We start from the raw sequence: 22,733 nt of genomic DNA, 5'->3' as shown, positions 1-22,733 counted from the left end.
ACCTTCAATGCTGCAGAAATGTTTTGGTAACCTTCCCCAGATCTGTTCCTCGTCACAATCCTGTCTCTGAGCTGTACAGACAATTCCTTCAACCCCAAGGCTTGGTTTTTGCTCTGACATGCACTGTCAACTGTAGGACTTCAAATAGACCGATGCTTGCCTTTCCAAATCATGTCCAATCAATTGAATTTACCACAGGTAGGCTCCAATGAAGTTGTAGAAACATCTCAAGGATGATCCGTGCAAACAGGGTGCACCTGTGCTCAATTTCGAGTCTCATAGCAAAGAGTGTTTATTACTTACGTAAATAAGATATTTATTTATTTTTCAAGTTATACATTTGTAAACATTTCTAAACACCTGTTTTTGCTTTGTCATTATGGAGTATTGTGTGTAGATTGATGAGGAAAAAATTGTATTTAATCCATTTTAGAATAAGGCTGTAACGTAACAAAATGTGGAAAAAGTCAAGGGGTCTGAGCACTTTCCAAATGCACTGTATGCTACCAATTGAATTATGGTACCTTAACATTATGATTGTCATATATTATAGTTTATGGCTCTTTCAGTATACCTGTGTCATGAGATTGATGATTATAGCTCACTTCCTATAAAATACATAGGCCTTAATGTAAAGTACATAGGCCTACATGTAAAATACATAGGTCTGCATGCACATGAATGGGTACTTTGGGTAAAGGAAATGGTGACTTTAACTTGCAAACATTGTTGTGCAAATCTCTCTTCGCCCACCATCAACACCAAAATCTCTGCAATCCTCCTCCTCCATGCCATTGACCTTTTGATTTTGTCTCGGCATTCCAAAATAATTCTCAGCAAATAAACAAGGTAGAATTACAACTCTCCCCCACGCCCCATTGTTTAAATTCTTTAAAAATGTAATTACCTGAAAAATTGTCAGCACCGTATTTTCATGTACAGTATTGTACCTAGAATACAAGGGTTGGTTTTGCAGTAAACAATTTATAGTTAGAAAAATAATGTAGAAAATCTGGCTTATGGTTACACTCATATACATTATCTACTGGTATAATTTTAAATGGAGAACATATAGCTAGCTCAACAATATGCAAATGAGGGTGTGAGTTTAACTATTCTCTGCTTCAGGCGTATAATGGCAAGGGGCACATTGATTGCACATCCCCATTAGGCCAATAATGCCATCATACCGTAGGCCTAAGGCTGAATTGGTGATGCATGACATTATAAGCAGCAAAATGGGTTCACTTTGGCTGATATCCTGAGACGAGAGATAACCGAAGCAGATCGGGGAGCTCACAACTAGACAAAAAGGTCATGTTCATTTGAGAAAGCAACACAGAAACACAGACAAATTAGAAACAGATCTCCTTCATACCTTTTATATTGCAGAATTGTGATCTGTGATAAAAAATTAACCCTGACACTGGTTCATCTTGAATGTTGAGGTTTAACAAAAACAAGTTTAAACATTTCGGTGAATCAACATTGAAGGAATCAACATATTTCAAAATGTACCAATAATCAAACTTGTTTGTAAATATTATACATCTTAGTAAGTCGGCTGTTAATACGAAAGCATCATTTGGGGTGAACAAGAATATCCATACCAAAGGTGGGCAAACTTGCTACACTCCCTCATCTACTGGGTGAGAAGACTTGTTTTCCAGACCAGAAATAACACAACTCATTAAGTTTGATCAATTGAATCAGGTTAGTGCTGGGCTGGAACAAAAGCCTGCACACCTAGCAGAAGGATTGGCCTGTTGCAGTTGAAATACCTTTGTAACCTATCATTTGTGACGTTTAACTGTATTGTTGTAGACAACATTTGCTAACATAAGTACACATACAAGGATGTGCCAGCAGTCTCTTGGGACATTCAGTGACCTCATCTGCAGACAGGCTTTCACAGCTCTCCATATCTGAGGACAGACATCAAAAGAAACAGGCTTAATTTTTATTACAATTAGACAACCCTGACAATTATCTACATCTTCATAGATTCTCTCCAGAACTAGAGAACACATGTAATGTGCTGGCCCCATGTTTAATGAGCTCAAATAAAAGATCACAGAAACACTCCATATCCACAAAAGTTTATTTCTCAAATTGTGCACATCCCTGTTAGTGAGCACCTGATCCTTTATGTCTCAAGTTGAGGGAGCATGCAATTGGGTTACTGACTGCAGGAATAGCCACCAGGGAATGTTTATTGTGTACCGTAAACCACCTCATTTTAGAGAATTTGTCAGCACATCCAAACGACCTCAGCCTTAGATTATGCTAGCTTATATTTCACTTAGCTATAGTATGTAGTTAGTTAGTGGCACATTGGCTAAATATGTTTGATAACAGTCACGCCTATCAAAGCGGCCAACCTTTTGAAGCAGTCAAAAACGTAGCGTTATGCACAAGCATCCCCCATATTTGTAAGTCAGTGTTGCATTGCATTAATTTTCACATGCATTCTGTCATAAAACATTTAATCAGTCTTCCTCAAATGATAAGTCTTTGCAAGAGGGTAATTAGATTAGGCCTCCACTCAGTTCAATCACTCTGGGCAATTAGTTAGCAAGACCTGGAGCAGGTTAGTTTAAGAATTCATTGCCCTAAATTGACCAAGCTAAAAGGTGAGCCACTTCAGTATGACTGGCTATCCCGAGTTCAAAGTTACCTTGAACCTGCGTCGTAGGATACCCCTCAGGTTAGCGTTACAAATCTTTGCAACTGAACTTGATTGGACATAATGAAAAATAATGGCCTCTTAACATTTTTAGACCCAGTTTCAGACCAATATTGAGTCCACTTAATTTTAAAATCAAAAACTGTGAAAATATCAACAAATGCAATGGAGTAGGGATGGTTTCGTAGAAGAGTAAAGAACACAGAATGTCCCCATATCAAATCTCCCAGGCAGGTGGTTGACCAACAATAGCACCATCTCTTCATAGCATCTCATTGGCCTGTGTCTTGTTCCAGACTTGGGACCAAGGATCTCCCAAGTGCTCGTGTTGTGTCCATGAGAAAGGTCACAGACATGGTTTTGTAAGGGGGCAATCTATTTTGACCTCTGCCTCATCTTTCGCCTCTTGCGCTTCAGCCTGCGCATACGCTTCTTTCTCCACTGAAAGAGAACAGAGGGGACAATGTTAGCGATACGGCAATACACAAGTGCCGAAAAAACCTGTACTCGTAAATTCAGAAGCATGGTTGCATAGTCACACACAGCAAATTGCTATCAATACAGTATTGCTACCACGCAAACTGAAACTGAGTATGGTCAACATTCGCTCTAGTGTATTGGAGACATTGCAGTCATGCACACCCACCAATCAACTGAAAGGGCCCGTTTGACATTTGTAAGCATTGTACAATGCTTGGCTTCAGTAATGATAACAGAGCCATGCATTTAGAATAAATAAACTTCCCAGTACGCTAATTTCATCAACTTGATCAAAATTTGAATATATATACACACACACATTTATATGGTTTGACAACTAACATCAGTTAAGTTGCTAGCCACATTGGCTAAGTGGGACTAGAGATAGGAACCTAGCAAGTGTTGATGCAGCAAAACACTAACCTCAAGTAGCTAATGTACAGTCGTGGCCAAAAGTTGAGAATGACATTAATTTCCAGTTTGCTGCTTGTGTCTTTAGATATTTTTGTCAAATGTTACTATAGAATACTGAAGTATAATTACAAGCATTTCATAAGTGTCAACATGACGTTGATGCTGAGTCAATATTTGCAGTGTTGACCCTCCTTTTTCAAGACCTCTGCAATCCGTCCTGGCATGCTGTCAATTAATTTCTGGGCCACATCCTGACTGATGGCAGCCCATTCTTGCATAATCAATGCTTGGAGTTTGTCAGAATTTGTGGGTTTTTGTTTGTCCAACCGCCTCTTGAGGATTGACCACAAGTTCTCAATGGGATTAAGGTCTGGGGAGTTTCCTGGCCATGGACCCAAAATATTGATGTTTTGTTCCCCGAGCCACTTAGTTATCATTTTTGCCTTATGGCAAGGTGCTCCATCATGCTGGAAAAGGCATTGTTCATCACCAAACTGTTCCTGGATGGTTGGGAGAAGTTGCTCTTGGAGGATGTGTTGGTACCATTCTTTATTCATGGCTGTGTTCCTAGACAAAATTGAGAGTGAGCCCACTCCCTTGGCTGAGAAGCAACCCCACACATGAACGGGCTCAGGATGCTTTACTGTTGGCATGACACAGGACTGATGGTAGCGCTCACCTTCTCTTCTCCGGACAAGCTTTTTTCCAGATGCCCCAAACAATTGGAAAGGGTATTCATCAGAGAAAATGACTTTACCCCAGTCCTCAGCAGTCCAATCCCTGTACCTTTTGCAGAATATCAGTCTGTCCCTGATGTTTTTCCTGGAGAGAAGTGGCTTCTTTGCTGCCCTTGACACCAGGCCATCCTCCAAAAGTCTTCGCCTCACTGTGCGTGCAGATGCACTCACACCTGCCTGCTGCCATTCCTGAGCAAGCGCTGTACTGGTGGTGCCCCGATCCTGCAGCTGAATCAACTTTAGGAGACGGTCCTGGCGCTTGCTGGATTTTCTTGGGCGCCCTGAAGCCTTCTTCACAACAATTGAACCGCTCTCCTTGAAGTTCTTGATGATCCGATAAATGGTTGACTCAGGTGCAATCTTCCTGGCAGCAATATCCTTGCCTGTGAAGCCCTTTTTGTGCAAAGCAATGATGACAGCACGTGTTTCCTTGCAAGTAACCATGGTTGACAGAGGAAGAACAGTGATTCGAAGCACCACCCTCGCTTTGAAGCTTCCAGTCGGTTAGTCGTACTCAATCAGCATGACAGAGTGATCTCCAGCCTTGTCCTCGTCAACACTCACACCTGTGTTAATGAAAGAATCAGTGACATGTCAGCTGGTCCTTGTGGCAGGGCTGAAATGCAGTGGAAATGTTTATTGGGGATTCAGTTCATTTGCATGGCAAAGAGGGACTTTACAATTCATCTGATCACACTTCATAACATTCTGGAGTATATTCAAAGTGCCATCATACAAACTGAGACAGCATACTGAAAAAAGTCATTTGTGTTACTCAACTTTTGGCAACAACAACCATTTCAGTTGGCTCAGAAAGCCATGGCTAATGATTCAATTGAAAATAATTCAATGTGGCTTAGCAGGCAGTTTCCAAATTATGTGCAGTTTGTTATTGTGCCTACAACTAGTTAGACGGCTGAACTAGTTAGTAAGTTAGGTATTCGCTGGCTAACTCTTAGCTAGCATTGCAACAAGCGGACTACAATTGTTTATAGAGGGGAAATGACTCACCTTGGCCCTCATGCTGTGGAGGGGTGTCTGTAAGGAAAGGGGAGAGAAAGGTTGATTAGTCGGATGGCTTTTAGTTAGATAGGATTATTTTGGATTCGTATTTGACGCTAGACAACCCTTGAAATTCAGTTCTCTGTGTACCTCTACAAGATGGCACCGTCTCCAAGAAGACCGTGACAGTTGTTCGATTGTTTATTTATAAACTGTGATTACGTCATCATTGTTGGACGCTCATGAACTCTGGGAAAAGCAGACAATGATTTTTCAACGATTTCTTCGTATAACAAACCCCTGTATCCTGCTTCTATCTGTGATGCATCTTTCATCAATAATATATATGGCTTTGAACTGTGCTAAGACTTGTCTCAATCGACATTATTTTTGTATATAATTACAAAATGTCTGTTTTACGGAGGTATATATGTTATGCTGTGTAGAAAGCCATGTAATTACATGTACAGTATTTATTCTGTACATTATTTTAGATGGGGGAGATTCATAAGACAATATTGAGACAAACAACACATCCACATATTTTGTTTTAAAGTTTATTTCAAACCATGAAGAAAAAAACTCCCTCTTTCTAAATCCAAAAAAAAGAACGACCATGTACATTATTTTAACAGTTGTCAATACCTCTATTGCGTTACTGATCGAGGCATATATGGTTTCCACATCCAGTGCAGGGGTCAGCAGTCATAACTGTCGAGTTAGTTTATCAAGGAATGGCCATATTTCAAAAGGCTTATCTGATTATAGTGGGATGATCAATGGATCTTATTCACAGAATTAACGAGGCATTTACTTTTCAGTCAAGTACGCAAAATACGGACGCCGAGATGCGTTGTAATTCTGACATGACAATTTCAAAGGCCTTTCTAAATGCCTAATTGTATTGCGAGAACGACCCCCTATTTACTTCCCAAATAAGGACTTAAGAATTACACCCACACACATGTACAATGCAAGAGATGATACATTTCTTTCACGAGAACAAACTTAGAAAGTCATCAACCTAGTAAAGAAACATTTCCACAAGGATGGATCTCTCCCTCGAATAACCTATTCAGAATGAAAAGCCCAACAAGAACTAGTGGTGCAGCAGTTGGTTAGTAAATCCTTTGGTCAGTTGCCCCACCCAAACTCAATATTACGGCGTTGCTATTTAATGCCGGCGTTGTAATGGTTCTAGTCTAGATTATTCCAAAAAATAGCCTCTGAAACAGGGATTTGTTTTACAATAGAAAGTATCAAGTATTAAACAGCTATGGAAACTGATGTAAACACTGATTAATATAGGTGGAATTCATTGAGCGCTGTGGCAGTGGTAGTACCAGAAGTATGAAATTAATTATGGCGTCCTACACAGAACAAATCATTTAATGGGAACACCTGAACCCTCCATTACTGGGTATAAGAATATCAAATTTCTGTATGTGCAGTGAGAGCAAGCCACTTATCCGACTCCCTGTTCTAAAAATCCATCGACTATATATCCACGGCAACGGACTTGACAGTTATGTCACAAACTGTAACTGGGGGTAAGATAAATATGCCGCTAGGAAGTTTGAATATCCACTGTAAATAAGTTTGTGTGACAATGTAGACAGTTAACATTTGCGGTCATGACGGTTTATAACAGCGTTATGTAGACTAATGCAGGGTTTAAGTTATTACCCATTTAATTCCCTAATAGGACACACCGACATCCACTTCAGAGACATTAACCTTGTTTGAGGTCATAAGCAAGAAGTTTCCTTTACACAACGATCATTGGCACAATGCAGTGCAGTCATCTCAAACCCTCCACTGTCGTGCTTTGCCTTCATACATCATTATAGAGAATTACAGTTCAAGGCTCAATGACTGGATGGTATAAACGTGTCTCCCACAGAATCTACTCCGGGAAATGCCCTCGTTCTACTCAATATATCTCTCTTTCAGCGTCATGCACCGAACGTGTTTACTATTCTGGGGGAGAACCCTGCTGTCTCAAGGACATTGATATTGAAAAGGGATGTGACAGGAAGTTGAATTTAGGCGTGAGCAACACCATCACCCGGTAGTCTGACATCATTTACATTTGGAGGTTTTCATCACAGAAGGCTAGGCCACGCCACAAGGCAGGCATGTCAAGACAGGAGGGTAGGATGGAGGGATTATTGACGTCTGTTCTTTGGGTTGGTCAGTTGTCTGTCAGTATTCTTGGAGACGAAGACAGGGTTGGGGGGGTGTTGGAAGGTTTTATTTCGCAGCTTCGGTCTCCTCGACCTTCGCTGGCGCTGGATGTCCTGGTGCCGTTTCAGTTTCCACGGTCTTTGAAGCCTTTTGACAAAAAATAGGTTGCTTGGAAATTGAGGCAAGACTCATAAAATGTAGTTGTCACATTAACATGTATTTTTATTTAAACTCCCATTAGGGTCTTTCCCAAGGGAGACCTGGATGAATTTACAGTGCCTTCGGAAAGTATTCAGACCCCTTGACTTTTCCCACATTCTGTTACGTTACAGCCTCATTCTAAAATGGATTAAATCAGCAATCTACACACAATACCCCATAATGACAAAGAGAAAACAGTTTAGACATTTTTGCAAATGTATTAAAAACATATGTAAATCATTTATTTAAGTATTCAAACCCTTTGCCATGAGACTCAAAATTGAGTCTCAAAAATGGTTTCTATAACTTGATCTAAGTCCACCTATGATAAATTAAATTGATTGGACATGATTTGGAAAGGCACACACACCTGTCTAAGGTTCCACAGTTGACAGTGCATGTCAGAGCAAAAAGCAAAGCCCCAAGGTCGAAGGAATTGTCTATAGAGCTCCGAGACAGGATTGTGTCGAGGTACCAATCTGGGGAAGGGTACCAAAAATGTTCTGTAGCAATGAAGGTCCCCAAGACCAGTGGCCTCCACCATTCTTAAATGGAAGAAGTTTGGAACCACCAAGGCTCCTCCTAGAGCTGGCCGCCCGTCCAAACAATCATGGGAGAAGGGCCTAGGTCAGGGAGATGACCAAGAACCCATTAGTCACTGACAGAGCTCCTCTGTGGAGATGGGAAAAACTTTCAGAAGGACAACCATCTCTGCAGCACTCCACCAATCAGGCCTTTACGGTAGAGTGGCCAGATGGAAACCACTTGGAGTTTGCCAAAAGGCACCTAAAGACTCTCAGACCATGAGAAACAAGATTCTCTGGTCTGATGAAACCAAGATTGAACTCGTTGCCCGGATTGCCAAGTGTCACATCTGGAGGAAACCTGGCACCATCCCTACGGTGAAGCGAGGTGGTGGCAGCATCGTGCTGTGGGGATGTTATTCAGCAGCAGGGACAGGGAGACTAGTCAGGACTGAGGGAATGATGAACGGAGCAAAGTACAGAGAGAGATCCTTGATGAAAACCTGCTCCAGAGCGCTCAGGACCGCAGACTGGGGCGAAGGTTCACCTTCCAACAGGACAACGACCCTAAGCACACAGCTTCGGGACAAGTCTCTGAATGTCCTTGAATGGCTCAGCCAGAAACCAGACCTGAACCTGATCGAACATCTCTGGAGACCTGAAAATATCTGTGCAGCAACGCTCCCCATCCAACCTGACAAAGCTTGAGAGGATCTGCAGAAAAGAATGGGAGAAACTCCCCAAATACAGGTGTGCCAAGCTTGTAGTGTCATTCTCAAGAAGACGAGGCTGTAATTACTGACAAAGGTGCTTCAACAAAGTACTGAGTAAAGGGTCTGAATACCTTTTTTTTTTTTTAAAACCTCTTTTTGCTTTGTCATTATGGGGTATTGTGTGTAGATTGAGGGGGGAAAAAAACATTTTAGAATAAGGCTAACGTAACGTAACAAAATGTGTAAATAGTCAAGGGGTCTGAATACTTTCCGAAGGCACGGTACATGTGTTTACATCACAGTACGGTGTACCGTGCAGCCTACCTTCTTTTTCTTTTTCTTCTGTGTCTTGCGGCTCGCTGAGCTTTGGAGCAAGGCCTAAAAAAAACAAAAATAGGTAGGTTTGTGAGAGAGAGAGAAAAAAACAAGGCAACCATCTCAGCTTAGTGAAAATACCAAGTCAGCTAACATGCCACATTAGATTAATTAGCCTCATTCTACAAAAGCTGAGCGTAAACAAGAGGCTGATGTTGCTCAGCGTAAAATGACACTGGTTCCATTTTCAAGAACACGACCCCAGCTCACGCCCAAGAACACCTGAGAAAGTGGCCCGTGCTCGGTTTGTTGGCAGAAAGATGCTAAAAACCTACTGTCTTCATGAAGCCCCAGTGTAGCTCCCCAGAGCAGTAGGCCATCGGTCTACCGCAGTTGGTTGTTTTACCTTGAGATCTGCGTCCTCTACCTCGTGTTCAGACTTGTACAGCTCCTGATCATACAGCTCTGCGGTGATACGTAGGGGTCCGTTGGCCATCAGCAGCACGGTGAACTTGAACTGGGCCACAAACTCACCTAGACATAGACAGACGTAAGGAGTCAGTAAACATAGGATGATATGTACCAGCGCTCCAAGTCCAGGTCCAAGAGGCTTCTAAACAGCTTCTACCCCATAAGACTTCCGAACACCTAATCAAAATGGCTACACAGACTATATGCATTGCCCCCCTCTTTTACACCGCCGCCACTGTTGTTACCATCTATGCAGTCACTTTAATAAAACTCTACATACGTGTACATATTACCTCAACTAACCGATGCCCCCCTGTATATAGTCTCGCTATTGTTATTTTACTGCTGCTCTTAAATTACTAGTTCATTTTTATTTCTTATCCGTAAAAAAAAAATAAAAAATAAAAAACAGCATTATTGGTTAGGGTCTTGTAAGTAAGCATTTCACTGTAAAGTGAATGAATACCTGTCGTATTCGGCGCACGTGACTAAAAATTTGATTTGATCTGGACTATGTATCTATTTTTGTACTGTCGCGTTTAAGTGGCACACTGCTTTGAACGAATGGATTACAAAGAATGACATTTTTTTGCACGTCAATTCACCTTTAGCGATCCATCGCGGGAGCACAAATTTCACACAAAAAAGTTCATTCATAGCCTCTGACTGGTTATGTCTTTTAACTTGCCTTCTTTCTCGTGCAGAACGTTGAAGGGCTGCAGCAGTTCATGTTTGGCACACTCCACCACACCTAGCCTAGCCTTACCCTCATCCTCGAACGCCCTGAGGGGAAAAAAAGAGAGGTAATATCAAAAAGGGACACAAAAAAATTATAATTTTGATTACAAAAAAGGGAATCAGTTGGAGGAAGCCCAATAGCCTAAATCGAATTGAATGTAATCAGTTGAGTTGAATGACAGCGACAGGTTGTGGTCAATGTCTTAAATCAATTGATTTAAATCGTCTTAAATCCTTAGAAACTCATTTGCCCGACACGTTTCCCATTGAACCGGTTCTGACTAAAAGGACGCGGTGCGTCTCGTGTGTTACCTGAGAGTGAAAGGCATGGCGTCGAAGCGTCTCTCCACCTCGCTGAAGAAACTCCTGGACGTCTTCATCTTCAGGCCGTACTGCTTGTCTGGGTCCCTCTTGTAAATGGTGGTCCTCTGGCCTGCATCCTTTGCCTGGAGTAGAGTAGAAGACATGGGATGTTAAAAATAACTCCTTTCATTGCTCTATTTATTTTTCACAGCCCATTCAAAGTGACGACAGGAGTTGGACAGTAGTCATCCAACACATAGAAAAAAGGTCATGTGTCCTTGCTGTTTTGCTGCTCTTGGAGGTGATCCTTTCATAGATGAGAAAAACCAAAAGGGAAATTGAGCACAAGTTGACTAGAACGTCAAGGGAATGTTTGTCCCTCACCTTGCCTTCTCCGGTGCTGATGAGCACATCCACGGCGTACACCTCATGCACCTCAAATTCAGCCTTCTCATGGTCCTTCCTACAGAGACAGAGAGCAACAAGGCCATTAATAATTCAACCTTATTTTCCCCCTAAGAGCAACTACTATTAGTAATTCATCGGGTGCTTCAGACACAACAAAGACACGAGAAACATAGCTTTGAGACATGCGTCAGACAAGTAATACCAAACAAGCCAGAGATCTGGGACTAACAGATCATGTCTTCCATTCACCTCTGCTGGTCCGTGGGGTTCTGAATGATGGTTTTCTCTCCGTCAATAACGTGCTGCTTCAACTGATGGGACAGCATGCCTGAGAGAGTGTTACACTGGAATTAACACTGTATGTGATTTGGCAAGCTACCTGTACAAGATGTGAGGGATTGAATGTACTGTGTATGAATATGGCAGTGAGGCGCCAACTAGGTTTAAATGGCAAGCGGGGACTCACTCACCCTCAATGGCTGAGCATTTGAATGACTTGGCGATCTTGTTCCAGGCCTCTGTGACCTGCGAGTTCTGAACGAGAGAGACAGACACCCTAAAATGTTAAAAACGGCTATGAATCCACTGCTGGAAATACAGTACCGTCACAATGACACCAACTTGATTTGTTTGTTAAGCTTCTTTTTTTCTCCAAACCGGGCCACTGTCCCTGACTAGCCTGGTCCCAGATCTGTTTGTGCTATTCAGCCAACTCAAACCATAGGAGATGGCGATAAAGCACAACCAGATCCGGGACCAGTCTAGTCCCCTGACTGTCCACTCAGTAAAGCGCTGACGCAGCACCTCACCTGGTTTCCAGGCTTGACCAGTCTGAGGGCAGCCTCGGCACACAGGTGTGCCGCTTTGATCACGTCAGCCTTACGCCCCGTCAACGGAGCATCCTGATGGAGAGAAGGGGAAAAAACAGGACGTGAATGTGACGCAACGGAGCAGCTGATTACACAGGACGTAAGACAACCATCTACTGTTATGCGGATGCGTTTCACTGCACTGGAGGGTGGCCTCCGCCAATCCTCTTCCTAACGTTACGTGACTGTTGCACTACGCCTATAAAAAAATAGTCTGATGTGCCGCGCGTCCGTCTCTGTTAATATCCGTACGCTGGCATTTCTGCGTGACATCTGCACTCTTACTAACGTCAACAACGATTGAAGTACTACTACCTTGGTCACTCCCACCACAAAGCTGTGAGCCAGGTTGGAGATGAAGCCGTCCACGTGCACCCCCAGGTCACTGCACAGGCAACACAAGAGGAGGCACAGTGACTCAAGACCATCAGACTGGCCTGTGCGTTGACATGTGAAGGGGGTAGTCTCCCAACAGTTGAATAGGGCCAGCAATACAGGAAAAAGGCACAGATACAGCCGTTAACAGTTCCATACAGTGTTCAATGCAATACAACGTTCCTACATTTTGACGAGGTCCCCGCCCTTCAGTACGATCTCAGGGTCACTCTTCAGCGGAGAGAAGTGGCACACACAGTTGTTGACAGACACGCTGGTTGGGAAAGCGATGCCTGAGGGAGGCAATAAAGTAGACATTTAATCACATTGACTAATGTCAGCAAGTCATTTTGCATGCACTGTCTACACAACAAGAGAATATCAAGCGTTTTCCTTGATTCCTTGTCTCCTCTCTCCACTCTGGCGTTTTGAGGAGGCAAGGAGAAAGGATGAGTAAGCGAGGATAAGACTTGAGATTAAACTTTTCTTCAGTCAAAAAGTAAACTACAAAACTCTAGAAAAGCTACTTGACTTCACTCAGTCATGACAACGCAAATTATTTAATTAACCAATGAGACGAGGCCCATACCTTTTTTCAGGTCCTTCTCCTTCCTGAAGACCTTTCCAGTTTCAGCCATGATGAAGGCATCTCCCTTCGCACAGAGGCTGACAACTGTCTCACCAGCCTTGGCTGCCTCCACCACAGCCTTCAGGGCCTCTGGATAGGAAAGGACACGAGGACCGAACAGTAAGTAAGTAAGCTTCAAGTATTTGGTATTAGGATCAGGGAAGATGACTGATGGAGACCTTGATAAGGCAAGGCCGTGGATATTCACACTTTTAAATCTGCTTGTCGAATAGCATTTCACAGTTATTCTGTTAGTAGTCTACACCGGTTGTTACGAAGCATTCCATGAGGAAAATATATGATTCTTGTCATTGAGGCAAAGTACATGAAGTTCCCTTCCCAGGAGCATTATGTGAGGTCATCAGGATTTACATAAATTCCAAGGAACACACTTCCAGGTCTTCAATGTTGATGCATGGGGAGTATATCATAGCTATAGGTGGGTGCACAGGGAGTAACGTTATTGCATAGCTGCTAGCTATAGTTGTGTTACGTGTTGCAGGTCTGAGGCAATGCATTGCCACTGAACTGACAGATGCTGAAGGTAATAGTGCCGACATATAACCGGTGTGAAATGGGTAGCTTAGCTAGCGTTGCGCGATGACGTCACTCGCTCTGAGAACCTTGAAGTCCTTTCTGTTGCTCTGAAAGGGCCGCGGCTTTTGTGGCGCGATAGGTAACGATGCTTGTAGATTGTGTGCAGAGGGTCCCTAGTTCAAGCCCAGGTTGGGGGGAAAGGGACGGACGCAAGACTGTTACATTTACAATGAGAGCCCATAGGTTTATTGAGAGAACGATTAACTTGCTGCAGGTGCCAGTTCAGGATGATTGACAGCATGCAAGAGATGATAGCTGGGAAAAAAACGACCTCTTTGCGTTTAACAGCTGTGCTACCTAGCTAGCTAGTTGAAATAACTCTGTCAATTAACTGACTAAACTTTGCAATTAGTAGCTAGGTAGATGTAACTGGATCATAACTTATTCAGAAGGCAGTTTTTTCGACCAGTTAGTTTTTACCAGCAGTGACAACTTCCCAGGCAGTGCATTGAATCTTAGCTAGTTAGCTCACTAGCAGCATGTCAGTTAGCCACCATCATTTAGCCACTTTAGCTAACTATCGGTTACATAAGTGCATGTATAGACTAACTTTAGTATAAGCTAGCAATAACATGCTAACTCGTGGCTACGATTTCCCTACGACACGGGCAAAATGCTAGCCCTGACGAGTCATTGATTTATCGCTAGCTAGCGACACAGCACATGGCTGCATTGTGATAATGAATATGCTAGCTAGTCAACTCTGCTACAACCAGTGCACCTCGGTCACGTTTAAACTCGATCGTCTACTAAATCAACATCTTCATATTCGCTTACGGTTGGCAATCTCGGCGCCCATTTTGTACTTGGTGACGACCAAATCATCCGCGATGGTCTGCTCTTGTGGATCGTCGTCTCCGGACATATTTTCGGTCTCTCTTTTCTCACTCAAAGTAACTTTTTTTTTCCCCCGCGGGTTTCAGCTACAGACTCGACCACGCTGCCTGGTCTGCTCTCTCCTCCGCAGTTGTAGCCCAGGCCCAAAACGCCTGAGACCCCTCCTACTAGCGGACAACGTCCCACGCAATGCGTGTACGCTGAGCACCGAATTGAATACAAAAAAAAAGATCAGAACATGTAGGCCTTATTCAGTAGTCATTCGAGTTTGGCCTGGTGGTACCATTCTTCAGTGTTATATGATCTGCCTATCTGCATGATGACTAATCGAAAATAGTGTATGCACATCTCGACTTGCTTTTCTCTCTCTGTCAATGTTCAGTTCAATTGGAGGGCTTTATTGGCATGATAAACGTGTGCTTACATTGCCAAAGCAAGTGAAACAGATCATTAACAAAAGTGAAATCAACAATTTAAAAAAATGTACAAGTAAACATTACTCTCACAAAAGTTCCAAATGTCATAGTATATTTATAAATAGTGTTGTAATGATGTGCAAGTAGTTAAAGTACAAAAGGGGAAATAAATAAACATAAATATAGGTTGTATTTACAATGGTGTTTGTTCTTTACTGGTTGCCCTTTTCTTGTGGCAGGTCACATATTTTGCTGCTGTGATGGCACACTGGTATTTCACCCAATAGATATGGGAGTTTATCAAAATTGGATTTGTTTACGAATTCTTTGTGGGTCTGTGTAATCTGCGGGAAATATGTGTATCTAATATGGTCATACATTTGGCAGGAGGTTAGGAAGTGCACAGTGGCCAGGTGTGCCACTGTGTACTCTGTGTGTCAAGTAATTATTACGATTTGGTTGGGTCTAATTGTGTTGCTGTCCTGGGGCTCTGTGGGGTCTGTTGGTGTTTGTGAACAGAGCCCCAGGACCAGCTAGCATAGGGGGCTCTTCTCCAGGTAAATATTCTATAGGTGATGGATTTGTTATGGAAGGTTTGCGAATCACTTTAGGTGGCTTTCGAATTGAATGTCTCTTTTCTAGATTTTGATAATTAGCGGGTATCGGCCTAATTATGCTCTGCATACATTATTTGGTGTTTTACGTTGTACACAGAGGATATTTTTGCAGAATTCTGCATGCAGAGTCTCAATTTGGTGTTCTTGGTTGGTGAGCGGACCCCAGACGGACCCCAGACCTCACAACCATAAAGGGCAATGGGTTCTATAACTGATTGAAGTATTTTTTTTTGCCAGATTCTAATTGGTATGTCAAATTTGATGGCATAGAAGGCCCTTCTTGCCTTGTATCGCAGATAGTTTTTTTTGTGTGCTCTAGGGCAGTGGTGTCTAAATGAAATTTGTATTTGTTGTCCTGGCAACTAGACCTTTTTTGGAACACCATTATTTTTGTCTTACTGAGATGTACTGTCAGGGCCCAGGTCTGGCTGAATCTGTGCAGAAGATCTAGATGCTGCTATAGGCCCTCTTTGGTTGGGGACGGAAGCACCAGATCATCAGCAAACAGTAGACATTTGACTTCAGATTATAGTAGGGTGAGACCGGGTGCTGCAGTCTGTTCTAGTGCCCTCGCCAATTCGTTGATATATATATGTTGAAGGGGGTGGGGCTTAAGCTGCGTCCCTGCCTCACCTCGCGGCCCTGTGAAAAGAAATGTGTGTGTTTTCTGGCAATTTTAACCGCACACTTGTTGTTTGTGTACATGGATTTTATAATGTTGTATATTTTTCCCCCAACACCACTTTCCATCAATTTGCCCTCATGCCAAATGGAGTCGAAAGCATGAGAAGACTTTGCCTTTGTTTTGGTTTGTTTGTTTGTCAATTAGGGTGTGCAGGGTGAATACGTGGTCTGTCGTACGGTAATTTGGTTGGTAAAAAGCAAATTTGACATTTTCTCAGTCCCTACTTTTCACTGAGGAAATGTACAAGTCTGATGTTAATGATACTGCGGAGGATTTTACCAAGGTTGCTGTTGACGCATAACCCACGGTAGTTATTGAGGTGAAATTTGTCTCCACTTTGTGCATTAGGGTGATGAGTCCTTGGTTCCAAATATTGGGGAATATGCCAGAGCTGAGGATGATATTAAAGAGTTAAGTATAGCCAGTTGGAATTTGTGGTCTGTATATTTTATCATTTCATTTAGCATACCATCAACCCCACAGGCCTTTTTGGGTTGGAGGGTTTGTATTTTGTCCTGTAGACCATTCAATGTATTTGGAGAATCCAGTGGGTTCTGGTAGTCTTTTAATAGTTGATTCTAAGATTTGTATTTGATCATGTATATGTTTTTGCTGTTTGTTCTTTGTTATAGAGCCAAAAATATTGGAGAAGTGGTTTTTCCATACATCTCCATTTTGGATAGATAACTCTTCGTGTTGTTGTTTGTTTTCCAATTTTCCCAGACGTGGTTAGATTCTATGGATTCTTCAATACATTAAGCTGATTTCTGACGTGCTGTTCCTTCTTTTTCCGTCGTGCATTTCTGTATTGTTTTAGTGATTCATCATAGTGAAGGTGTAGACTCAGGTTTTCCTGGTCTATGTTTTTTGGGGGGGGACAGGTTTTTCAATTTCTTTCTTAGGTTTTTGCATTCTTCATCAAACTATTTGTCATTGTAATTCAATTTCTTAGGTTGTCTGCTTGAAATGTTTAGATTTGATAGGGAAGTTAAGAGCTCAAATATTCTGTTTAGGTTTTCTACTGCTAAGTTTACACCGTCACTATTACAGTGAAACATTTTGTCCAGGAAATTGTCTAGAAGCGGTTTAATTTGTTGTTACCTAATTGTTTTTTGTTAGATTTTCCACACTACTTTCCTTCCATCTATAGCATTTCTTTTTATTATTCAGTTCCTTTGGCTTTGATGCCTCATGATTGAGCATAGCTCTGTTCAAGTACAGACACACACATATATACACACACACACACACACACACACACACACAATCAAATGCAAAACTCAAAACCGTTGTAAAACAATTATATGTATCAGTATTAATTTTTCATGACAGCAATTCACATTATATTACATGAAAACGTATACATTTTCTTTGACAAAACAGTGCTGGTCTCCAATCACTTGCAATAACATAGCCAATACATGACTGAAATTCATTCATAAATGTTCATCAAGAATACTTCATTTCACATAGCAAACTATAAGCTACAAATGTACATTACATGGCAGACCTCACCCATGGAACCTCGAGGTTCCACGTAGGTAAACATTGGCTTCACCAGGAAGTGGAACAAGTTGAAGTGCAAACACGGGAATGTGATCCAGCATTAGTGTGTGTACATTGGCTGCCTATTTCTGCTTTATGTATACATGCTATGTCTGTCTATGTACATTTTGTATGCTGTGTCTATATATTTCTCCCTGTACTATTTGCCTTTGACTTATTGACAGTTTAGGCTAGCCGTTTGATGTTGAGCTGCCTACTTGGTTACATTTCCCAGACGGCGACGTCGCTATAAACAGATAGATAACATCAACGGTACGCAGGACACATTTTGCCTATGTTTCTTTGGTTCGTGAGGTTTGGGTGGAAGATGTAAACTAACTGAGAATACATACACTACATTACAACAACAAAAACTTCAACCAGTAATGTAGCGCTAAAAGAACGTTACCGGTTGAGCTGCACCAGAGCCTGATACATGATTATATCAAATATATTTGTCGGTGCTTACATCATCATGGTTGTTGTTTTCTCAGTCCACATAATTATGTGCGCACAGCATCTGCCTTGAGGAACAGTCTGCTGTGCCAGTAGTCAGGGTTGTCAAACGACGTGTTGCTGCTCGGCTCTACCACTCCCACACCGGAGCACGCTTTGATGTACCCCTCCACCCCCAGTCCGGCACACCTGGTGCTCGTACCCCCCTCCACCTCAACTGTGGTGGCCCTCCCCTTCCCTAGCACTGGGAGGTTCTGGTACTCTGCCTCCTGGTGGTCCACTCGCTGGGAGCCCCTGGAGTCCCCTCCAAAGGCATCCATCTCTTCATACTCCTCCACCTGGCTCTCTACCATAGCTGTGGAGCCATCTGGCATTGGGTTAGGGCTGGGTTTTGGGCTGAAGCTGGGTTTTGGGCTGAGGCTGGGCTTGGGGCTGAGGCTGGGCTTGGGGCTAAGAGTGGGCTTGGGGAGGAGGCTGGGCTTGGGGCTGAGGCTGGGCTTGGGGCTGAGGCTGGGTTTGGAGCGGAGGCTGGGCTTGGGGCTGGGACCCACCTCTCGGCTGCTCTCTCGGAGGAGTCTGGGTTGTTTATTAGTATACTGGTAAACATCATCCTCCTCTCCAGCTTCCTCATCCTTCCTTTCTTCCTCCTCTAGGTCTTGACTCTTTCCTCCTTCTCTCTCTCGTTCTTCTGTCACTGTCCTCAAGTCTGCTGCTCGGCTCTCACGCCTCTCCCAGATGGGTCTCTTTGTGTCTGTGGTCTTCACGGTGCTGCAGATGTCCATGTATTCATACTCCACTACTGCCCCCTGCTCTGGCCTCCCCTGACCCTGAGAGGCCCCTCGGTTGCCAAACAAAGCAGCTCCACTGTCAGGCCTCTCAGACAGAGGCTGCAGCTCCTCTCCCTCTACTGATACAACTACAGCCACAGAACTGTCAGTGACCTCTGCTGGCCTCTGGCTTCCCCTCAGAGCAGCTGCAGTGCTTGGAGAGTCCCCTTGCATCAGTGAGTCCCCCTCTAGTGGTGAGGGTGCTGTATTGTAGGTAGGGGAGGGCAGAGGAGAGGTTTTCCTCCATAGGACAGTTGAAGGCCCTTCTATCTGTACAGAGGTGACTCTGGGGGAGCGGGGCAGAGGGGGCGGCTGTTTGGTCATCAACTCATAGTCCTCGGTGGGGTCTGAGATGGTTGCCAATGGTGACAGTGGATTATTGAAGCTCCTAGAGCCCCTAAGAGATGCTCTACCTGTGAGAGAAGTTCTGGAAGCTGGGAAAGACAGGAGAGAATCTACCATGGAAAGGAGAAAACAGATATTAGAGAATAGAACTTAGAATCTCTCCATCAAAACAGATGTAAAAAAAATATCACATCCATTCACTGTGTAGCCATCACATCCAGGTGTCACCTCTCCCTCTCACCTCTCTCAGGAGTGCTCGATACTCCAGGCAGTACATATCCATAGTGGTCCTCCTCCTCCTCCTCCTCCTCCTCCTCAGGCCTGTAGGAGGGTGACTTTGAGACTGCAGATTGGCTCCTATGCACCATGGTGGTGGAGGTGTGGTGGGTACTACTGCCACTACTGTCCCTGCCAGCCCTGAGCTGCTGCCTGCGCAGGCTGCCACTCAGTGACACTCCCTCTGCCAGCTCATTGTCCAGGCCACTGCCCTCTGACCCTTCCGACAGCGTCCGAGCTGAGTTCAGACGAGACCGCTGGGAGAACAGCTGTAAGAAGTTCACACAATGGAAAGAGTTTGAGGAAAACATTACACAAAATCATCATCATCAACAACAAGAGGAGTAGCAGCAACATCATCAACCTTATTATCTTCATAAATATCACCACCAAATGGGTCTGGCAGTGGGATAGAGATGAACACAAAATAATATTTTTAATGTGTCTGAACTTCCTAGAGCAGTTATTGCCTTTTGGCAATGTTCAGCCATAATACTGATTTAAACAAAGCCATTTGGCAAATGGGAGTCATGCTACTCATTGCTCTCAACTAAATATGTCTGGCCGTATTATAAGGCCAAGACCTCTTGTACTGAAGATGTGATGTGTTAGGGCCAGTGGTGTCTGGCTATTCGAAGGTAGGAAATGACGGTGCTAATAAGATCTCCTTAGCTGTGATGTATGATGAGTTGTGGTGTCTCACCTGACAGGGGTTATCTCCAGGGCCGGGGGTCATGGGTAGGTACCCTACTGGTCCAGCCTGAGAGGTCGCACTGGAACTCTGAGAGGTCAGAGAGAGAGAGTGGTTAAAGTTCCCACTCATTTTATGACTAGAAATTTGCGTGCGTAACTCAATAGATGTCAATGAGTGATTAGTGCCAAAATTCGAGTTATGTGTGCAGAATGCTGTAAGTAAGATTTACCCTGTATGAGCTCATCCTCAAACGAGAGAGAGTCCTGGATGGGGACAAGGTGAGAGGAGGAGTGGCCAAACCATCCTCCAATCCCTCTTCATCCTGGTCCTCCAGGCCCGCTTCCAAATTGGCAAGCGCTGATCCCCGTTGGTGGGATTCTTCTGGCCCCGCCTCTCCTCTGTCCTATAGGCAAAGTGTCATTAATAAAAGGGCCGCGTTCGAAAGAGGATCAAAACCGTAAATTGTGGAAAAAATATATATCATGGGTAAATTGTAACTGACTGACTGATCTAAAAATAATAATGAATAGTTATTTATGATGAAAGGTTCTTTGTAGATCAGTCAGTCGGCAGCCGCCTGCAGTGTCGGCTGCAATGTCAAACAAGCCCAATGACTTCTGTCAATGGCCACTCAGAGACTTGGAATACGCTATGAAAGTGACGTGGCATTACGTCATACTTCCGGGGTCAGTCCCCTAATCAAAAATGTGGTCATTTAAGATAAAGTTGAGACCGGAATTATTGGATCTCTTGCTAAAAGAAATAATACAAATACTGAGCTAAAGGTAACTGCCAAAATGATGAAAACACCTGAGTAAATGGCAGATATTAAGTATATTGAAAGTAGGTGCTTCCACACAGGTGTGGTTCCTGAGTTAATTAAGCAATTAACACCCCATTGTGCTTTGGGTCTTGTATAAACATTCTGGGAAGGCCATTATTTTGGCTACCATGGCTATGCCCCCCCCATAGGATGACAATACCCCATCCACAGGGCACGAGGGAGTCATTGAAGGGTTTGATGAGCATGAAAACGATGTAAACCATTGAACACTTATGGGAGATTATGGAGTGGCAGCAATTCCTGAGACAGCATTTTTCCACCACCATAAAAAAACACCAAATGGTGGAATTTCTTGTAGAAGAATGGTGTCGCATCCCTCCAATAGAGTTTCAGACACTTGTAGACTCTATGCCACGGTGCATGAAAGCTGATCTGACTCGTGGTGCCCAAACACCCTATTAAAGACACTTTATGTTGGTGTTTCCTTTATTTAGGCTCCAATTTTTTTTCAACAATTTTATTTTATCCTAATAAAATTGCTCAGAGAAAGACATTTTGTTTAACAAGTAAAAATAAATCAATCATAATAATTATTGGATCCCATGTTTTCATGGGATCCTCCCTTTGTGAGGATAAAGATTCTGAGCCTTTTTCTATTATGTTTTATGAGATTGGAGAACATATCGGGAGGGATCTCAGACCATTCCCCCATACAGAATATTTCCAGATCCTTGATATCCTTCATCTGTGCTTATGGACCACGGGTTTTCAATGGGGTTCAAGTCTAAATACTCCAGATCCTTGATATCTTTCATCTGTGCTTATGGACCACAGGTTTTCAACAGGGTTCAAGTCCAAAGACTGAGATGGCCATTGCAAAATGTTGATTTTGTGGTCAATTAACCATTTCTTAGTCGATTTTGATGTCTGCTATGGGTTATTGTCTTGCTGAAAGAACCACTTGCGGATCTTCCGAGTTTCACAGGCAGCAACCCCATAGAGATGATATGATGACTTAAAACAAATGTAATATACACTACAACTTAAATATTTTATTAAAGTAAAGTAATATGAAGAAATTATGGTTAATAATTGATAAGAAGTAATGGGAAGTCACTACCATCATGGGACTTTTCTTAATTGTTTTATTCTGCATTGTTACAGCATTCAACCCACATAATGCATAGTGCATTTAATGTAAAAAATAATAATAAACATTCAAGATTTTTTTAATAATCGAACTGAAACCAAACCAACATCAAAAAGCACTAATCGCTCAGCACTACTACTTACCCTATAATAATGCAGTAAATCACAAATTTAGAACACAACTGCACACGTCATTACACATCATGAAATATATCTTTGGCCATGCACACCAATGATAGGTTTGGCCTTGATGCATTGTTGAAATGAACAATGCATATGCAGAAAACACACTATATATATACAAAAGTATGTGGACACGCCTTCAAATGAGTGGATTCGGCTATTTAGGCACACCTGCCCCAACGCTACCTGCCAACTGTAAAATTTGGTGAAGGAGGAATAATAGTCTCTGGCTGTTTTTCATGGTTCGGGTTAGGCCCCTTAGTTCCAGTGA

At 42.9% G+C, this 22,733-nt stretch overlaps 2 protein-coding genes across 4 annotated transcripts in view; both read right to left on the bottom strand.

Annotated features, from left to right (window-relative positions):
• Nucleotides 1–1,368: 1,368 nt before the first annotated feature.
• LOC112221714 (proliferation-associated protein 2G4) lies at nucleotides 1,369–14,743 on the bottom strand. 2 transcript variants are annotated; one of them, XM_042303674.1, is made up of 16 exons: nucleotides 14,426–14,743; nucleotides 13,013–13,141; nucleotides 12,611–12,716; nucleotides 12,364–12,433; nucleotides 11,989–12,081; nucleotides 11,650–11,713; nucleotides 11,429–11,507; nucleotides 11,156–11,234; nucleotides 10,781–10,914; nucleotides 10,419–10,513; nucleotides 9,666–9,793; nucleotides 9,269–9,322; nucleotides 5,470–7,653; nucleotides 5,329–5,355; nucleotides 2,678–3,127; nucleotides 1,369–1,925 (listed from the first exon to the last, which is right to left on the bottom strand). In XM_042303674.1, exons 1-13 carry the CDS (start codon nucleotides 14,511–14,513, stop codon nucleotides 7,573–7,575), a joined length of 1,200 nt encoding a protein of 399 aa, XP_042159608.1. In that variant the 5' UTR covers nucleotides 14,514–14,743; the 3' UTR covers nucleotides 1,369–1,925; nucleotides 2,678–3,127; nucleotides 5,329–5,355; nucleotides 5,470–7,572. The 2 variants fall into 2 exon arrangements, with proteins under 2 accessions (XP_042159608.1, XP_024239736.1); XM_024383968.2 differs by lacking the exon at nucleotides 1,369–1,925 and having other exon boundaries at nucleotides 2,088–3,127.
• A 2,747-nt stretch (nucleotides 14,744–17,490) lies between these two features.
• LOC112221510 (receptor tyrosine-protein kinase erbB-3-like) overlaps nucleotides 17,491–22,733 on the bottom strand; it is a 33,067-nt gene continuing 27,824 nt past the window's right edge. For both annotated transcript variants that reach the window (XM_042303672.1, XM_042303673.1), the window contains 4 exons: nucleotides 20,576–20,749; nucleotides 20,356–20,433; nucleotides 19,618–19,921; nucleotides 17,491–19,486 (listed from right to left, as the gene is read on the bottom strand). In XM_042303672.1, coding sequence (XP_042159606.1) covers nucleotides 18,252–19,486; nucleotides 19,618–19,921; nucleotides 20,356–20,433; nucleotides 20,576–20,749 — 1,791 coding nt within the window. In that variant the 3' untranslated portion in view covers nucleotides 17,491–18,251. The remainder of the gene's footprint in view (nucleotides 19,487–19,617; nucleotides 19,922–20,355; nucleotides 20,434–20,575; nucleotides 20,750–22,733) is intronic.

This window comes from Oncorhynchus tshawytscha, linkage group LG22 (genome assembly GCF_018296145.1).
Source record: "Oncorhynchus tshawytscha isolate Ot180627B linkage group LG22, Otsh_v2.0, whole genome shotgun sequence".
In the NCBI taxonomy this organism is placed as follows: domain Eukaryota; kingdom Metazoa; phylum Chordata; class Actinopteri; order Salmoniformes; family Salmonidae; genus Oncorhynchus; species Oncorhynchus tshawytscha.
Note: the sequence above shows the minus strand (reverse complement) of the source record. Positions and strands in the feature narration are given on the sequence as shown.